Below are 6,020 nucleotides of genomic sequence, written 5' to 3'. Positions count from 1 at the left end.
GCCTGGGCAAGCAGCTTCTAGGGTGTCACAGCTGAGCTTCTGGGGTTAAAGCCGGGTGGCAGGGGAGCCCCAGGAGGGAGGCAGCTGGCTCTGTGCGCCCTCATTCTGCTTCTGCTGGGCCACGGGGGGGGGGGAGTTGGGAACCACTGTCCCTGAGAGAGTCTACTGTATTTACAACTTCTTACAATGAAAGTTGCTGTTGATTGGCAGTTTTGTTTCCCTAGAAATGTATTAGCCTTAAAGCTAAAAAAGGGAAGCATTTCTATCTAACACCCATATATCTTAATTTAAATTCTTAGGTTTTTGGTCAGGCAGTTTCCAATGAGAATAAAATGTATAGTAGATTTGAAAGACATTTTTGTTTTCTTTTAAATGTTTAAAAGAATGCTTTTAAAAATCTAAAAGATGTAGTTTCTCTAAACTTGTAAAAGGAATGTAAAAAAGCAGAACTTAAAATAAAATTTTGTGAACAATGCTGCTTGCCCCTCCCCCTGATTTAAAAACGCTGTGTGTACATACAGAATATGCATCTTGAGTCTGGTCAATGGCCTTAAATCAGTACTGCTATTTTCTGAAATCCTTTTCAACAGTTTCTAAAGATTTGAATTGAGCACATCTATTCTTTCCACGCAATTCAAAAATTAAGTAATTAAATCAGAGCACAGACTAAACGTTTAAGGTTTCCAAGACGTGCATTTTGGGTCCAGGGAGTTGTAAAAACGTAACTGGCAGTATGTATGCTATTACTGGGAACATCTACTTGTGCTATTAATTCGAAGTAGGTTTACTGCGCAGTAAAAATACTGCACCGTAAGCCTACAGGGGAGCATGTCTAAATACATGTTCCCTTCTTGGGAGCAGGGTTGCTCCCAATAGGAGCAGGCTGTAAAGGGCTGCCCCCCTACAGCAACCAGGGGGAGCTCCAGGCTCCTCCCCCTCCTGCCTCCCATGCCCTACGGAAGTAGTCCCATTAGGCTGACTGCTTATGGAGACAGGCAAGGGCTGGATTCCCAGCCCCTACTTGCTCTCCAGAGCAGCCAGCTCCATCCAGCATGGATGAGCATGGACATGGGGCAGAGAGCTCTCAAATCATGGCCCTAATCAGCTCCTAGGGGGATCTGAGTAGTGCCAGGACCAGGGACAGACAGCTTCCTGTTCCCTATGGCCCCCTGCTGGCTAGGCTGACTGGGAACAAATTTGCTCCCAGCTAGTGTCTATATGCATTTTACAGCACAGTATCTACTACATAGATAGTTTACTATATTTATAGGTAGTAGCTAACTGCACAGTAAACATGAGCACATGTAGATGGTGATGCTTTACTGCACAGTAGACTTACCTACTGCATAGTCAAGTGTCTTGTGTAGACACACCCACTGAGGAGCAAGCTTATATCATAGTAAGTAAAGCTAAATTAAACGTTCTTTTGTTTTCCTTTAGCTTAAGAACTGTTGGCCATAAAACCCAAATCCTATAGAGAATCAGACTAGCAATTTAGAAACTGAGTTGTCACTGGGAACAAAACAATTCACAACTTAGCCAGACAGGAGCTTGTTTACTACTCCCATGGCTAGTAAGAAAACAGCAGCCAACTCAAAAGAAACCAAATTTAAGCTTTTTTGTTTATTAGGAGAAAAAAACAATTGAGGAAAATCCATCTACTAAGTCTGCAGGATCTATAATACACTACAATTCAAACAATCTGAGAAGTATTCAAAAACGACAAGTTTTTAGTATGACAGCATTCTTTTAATAGCTGTGGAAATGTAACAACCCTGAACAATGTACAGAATCTTAGCTGTAATACACTCTCCAATGCAAGACATTATTAGAAACTTACTCTGGTAGTATACTTGTATAGATGAACAAGTCAGTTATGACTGTCACTTTAGATTATGCAACTACAAAACAAAGACAGCTGTTTCTTAGAAGTAGCTCTGGAGTGGTTCTCCCAAAATGGCTTCTAGTTGGTGAACTGTCTTCTGGCACTGGTGTTCTACTTCTTCACATTCATCTGAAAAAAGTTGAATGGGATACAATGAAAACAGACCTGTCAGTTCACACATCTGTTTTGAAATGGCAAGGAAGATTAAGTCCCTTTTCAGACTGTATGCTCTTCAGGACAGGAGAAGTAGGTGCTTCTCCTAAAACTAGAGCATATTTTGAAATTACACGGCTAAATATCTTCTGAATATTGGAGCATTAATAGTGTTGAAGTAAATGTAAGCACACTTCAAGGACCTGTTGTATAAGGACTACAACAGGAATGCTTACAACGCTGATGTGTGGACCTCCTATAACGTGTGCATCTACATTGAGGTGAATTCCACCTAACTAGCTTATGCCCCTGGGGCCCCTGGCAGATGCACAAGTGAAGGTACAATGGGATCTGATGCTGGATCCTCACAATCATGCTTCCTACCATGCCACATGCATGGCAGAAGGCATGACTGTAGGATCTAGCATCAGATCCCATTATGCCTTATTGCGAATGCAGGGGGAGCCCACAATCATGATTTCATGCTCTCCCATGTGTGGGCAAGGAGCAAGCCCCCACAGATGGGACATGCACCAGGCACTCCTGCTGCTCCCAACCATGGTGTGTGCCCCCTGTAACTGGGGGCTCCATCAGCCAACCTCGACTCCGAGCTACAGGGGTGCACCCCATATCCCATGGCTGGGAACCCCCAGCGATCTGATCCCAACATGAGGCACCCTTGCAGCTGGGAGCCTGGATCAGCTGATAAGGTTTAAAGTTATGACAGTCTGTGGTGTGCTAGGTTGAAGTTCAAATTGCTCAAGTCTCTGTGTATTGATTTACATACTGAGTTACTGATTACTCCTAACATACTTCTGACTGAATCTCACTTATGCAGCAAACAGTGCTTTCTGTTGAAGATCCACCCCACCTTTACACTAGACTACTTAACAGAAGTATTTTACCTTCCATTAGCTCAGCCAAGAATGGAATGGATTCTGGTAACAGCACCATGAAGTTCTCCTTCAGTTTTCCTGCAAGTTCTAACAAAGCAAGTAGAGCAGCAAAGCGAACCTAAAATAAGAAACATTACATTGCAGCATAACTTTCAGAAACATCTTTCACCCTTCGTTAAGCAAGGACCCATCTGGTTCTTTCTTCCATGCCAGCTCACCCCATATCCCCTCCATTAAAGGGAATTCTGAGAAGTGTATTTGCTAAACTGCTCTCAGCTGATGGAGGGGAGGTTAAGGTAGTTCAGTTTCCCTTCTTTATCAGTCGTGTAATAGGCTTAACTCCTGCCTAGAGATTGTGGTCTCTTGTAAAAAATCTACGGGCTTGCTAGGAAAAGGAGACCACCTTCTCACAAGTGGCTGATCCAGAGGATTGCTTTCTGGAGTCTACAGCAGATCTCTACCCGCCATGTGCCAGGCAGCATGTCCAGAGGGCCAGTGCCATGGGGAGCATCCTGTCAGCTGTCACAGTACTTGCAAGTGGCTTGGGACTTTGTTCCTTATAACTTCAAATATCAAAATCACCCGGCTAAATGACACCAGAGGAGCAGCCAATCAGTTGGCAAAGCTTAGGGAACATTGGTCTTTGTGCTACTGATGTGACAGCCCACCAAAAATGGTTGCTGCATGCTGCAGTCTTGGTCTCAAGATATTAGCCCTCAAAAGAGTGCATTTCTGTAGTCTAGTCTCTACAAATCAAAAAGATGAGTAAGGACAACACTGTCAATAGCTGAAGTATGTGGTCTCTCCTGGTATCAAGTGCAAAAGGAACAAAACACACTCAAACCACAGCTGCTATTTGGGCATTTAACAGTAATCTTAGTTTCACGAGCTGCTGTACTCTCTAATGTTTACTAATCCCTCTACTTGCCCTCAAATTCTTTGCAAGCCTCTCCTCCTCAGTCCCAATAGCAATGCAACCCTGAATCATTCTGTTCAGCTGCATCAGCAAGGCTAACACAAGAAATAAACCTACCAGTCCTTTTTATGAAGACATTAAAACCAGCTTCTGACAAACTGTAAACAGCAGCAGGAAAGAGAAGCACAGTGAAAGCTTTCATGAGAATGTGCTGGAGGCTAATGAAATAGCTGCTCATATTTATCCCCTGCTGTTTAGTCTAAAGCTATTCCACTTCCCCAGGAATACACACCATAAGTGAACATTACTGTGTAGCCACTTCTATTGCAGGCAGCTGTCAGATCTGAGAGATTCAGCCTGGAAATTATCCATTGACAAAAGTATTTGCTTGTTTGCATAAACAAAAGACAATCTTTTTATGCATCTAACTCACTCATATTTGTAACAGAATTCAGTATTAAGTTTCTTTCTAGTGAGCATAGCAAATCTCACCCTGAAGTGATCCAGTCAACCCATATCTGTTTTGTATCACAAATATTCTCATGCAATACAAAAGATAATTCAGCTTCATACCTTAGGTGACGTGTGTCTCATCTTCAACAGAATCTGGTAGTTCAATGGTTTCCAGAGAGAATCATCTGCCATTGCAACTGAAAACTGAGCTATACAAGGTATCAGGTGGGCTGTCACTCTTTCCTGAAACTTCTCTTCTCCTCCAAGCATGTTTTCTAGCTGCAGCAATAAAATGACCACATAAAGAATGTTAACAGGGACAAATTTTTGAACACTGGTTTTAAAAAAGATCCTGTTCCCTTTGATATAAGAAGCTCTTTAAAACACTGCTCAATGCTTGGTTCAATTCTCTTAACACAGGAAACTGAAGCCCAGAATGAGATTTCCAAAGGCCATAGCAGTGAGGAAGGACTCACAAACTTCTGCTGTAATAAAATCCCAACATTATGTTTTACAATGTTGATTTCCCTTAGATCTTTCAGCTACAAACTCCCTTTTCTGGATTAGAATTTAGTGGCGGCATTTATCGCTAGCCAGTAAAAACCTCCACTTCGATTGCTGGAGATTTTATGTTTTGGAGAAGGAATAAATATTGCTTGCAGCAGCTGGGAGAGACAGACAGGAACTGTATCATTATGCAGGCTAAAACAACTTAGGAGCAGAGGTGACTTAACTGGCACTACAGAATTGCTTATTATATGAAAGAAGCAGGGTATGAAAGACTAGAGCAAAAGAAAAGGAGCCAGGAATTCCTGAGATTTGGGCAAGTCATTTTACAGTGCCAAAATCCCAATGAGGCGGACAGGCATATGTTTCTCCAGTTTGTAAATTGGGGAAAAACTGAAGCACTATTGATAGTAACATGCTGTGAAGACCGGGCTGTATGTAACTAAGGTGAACATACATCTGCCTACTTGGTAGGGGGGAGGGACCAGCATCGCAGATTTCCCATGGTCCCATATGATCATCCTAGGCATAATGATAACCGAAAATAACATGGAAGAATGGAGGATTAACTTGAAGAGTGAGGCAATGCCCACCCATAAGGAATATAAACTACATCTTAACATTCAACAAAAACTTTATAAAACGAAAGGAAAATAACCTGGGGTTAATACAGCAAAAATCTCCCCTCAATGTGTTTGTCAATACCTGATCAACTAGCGGCATCATCAAGGTTTCTGCTCTCTCCTTGCTCACAAAATGCTGGGTGTCAAAGAGGAAGATTTTATGCAAACAGTCCAAGATGAACTGCAGAAGTAAGCAGCTCTTCTCAGTGCTGTTCTCTGCATCAAAGAAAGCTTCATCTGCATATGGGAAAAAAAAGACAGGCATGAAATCAACATCACTTTCTCTGGTAACAACAGCAATTGGACTGTCAGAAACATGATTAGATGTTTATGTGGGGTAGTGGAAGCTGTATAAAGAGAGATGTTATTTTGCTAGCTAATGAAAGCATCAATCTAACTCACAAGTGCCAAATATACGACCTTTGGACTGGATGCAAAGATTTGTGGACAAATCTAGTTCATATATCCCTATGAACTGCAATGTGCAATCTGGCCTGCAGCTGATGCTCACTGTACTGACTCTTGTTGCTTACACTAATATAATTGTAGGTGGCCTATGGTTGGGGTTGAAGGGTAATGCGCAACTT

At 42.2% G+C, this 6,020-nt stretch overlaps 2 protein-coding genes across 3 annotated transcripts in view; one reads left to right on the top strand and one right to left on the bottom strand.

Moving 5' to 3' along the window:
- The window catches only part of LGALS8 (galectin 8), a 48,081-nt gene extending 47,606 nt beyond the window's left edge, over positions 1 to 475 (top strand). The window contains exon 11 of the transcript XR_002099418.1: positions 22 to 475. The gene's annotated coding sequence lies outside the window, so the exon portion shown is untranslated. The remainder of the gene's footprint in view (positions 1 to 21) is intronic.
- Positions 476 to 1,727: 1,252 nt separating this feature from the next.
- HEATR1 (HEAT repeat containing 1) overlaps positions 1,728 to 6,020 on the bottom strand; it is a 68,227-nt gene continuing 63,934 nt past the window's right edge. For both annotated transcript variants that reach the window (XM_019527117.1, XM_019527118.1), the window contains exons 42-45: positions 5,516 to 5,670; positions 4,424 to 4,582; positions 2,944 to 3,052; positions 1,728 to 2,014 (exon numbers count right to left, since the gene is read on the bottom strand). In XM_019527117.1, the coding sequence (XP_019382662.1) occupies positions 1,926 to 2,014; positions 2,944 to 3,052; positions 4,424 to 4,582; positions 5,516 to 5,670 (512 nt within the window). In that variant the 3' untranslated portion in view covers positions 1,728 to 1,925. The remainder of the gene's footprint in view (positions 2,015 to 2,943; positions 3,053 to 4,423; positions 4,583 to 5,515; positions 5,671 to 6,020) is intronic.

Source organism: Gavialis gangeticus, unplaced genomic scaffold (assembly GCF_001723915.1).
Source record: "Gavialis gangeticus isolate Ggan-Ray unplaced genomic scaffold, GavGan_comp1, whole genome shotgun sequence".
Lineage (NCBI taxonomy): Eukaryota > Metazoa > Chordata > Crocodylia > Gavialidae > Gavialis > Gavialis gangeticus.
Note: the sequence above shows the minus strand (reverse complement) of the source record. Positions and strands in the feature narration are given on the sequence as shown.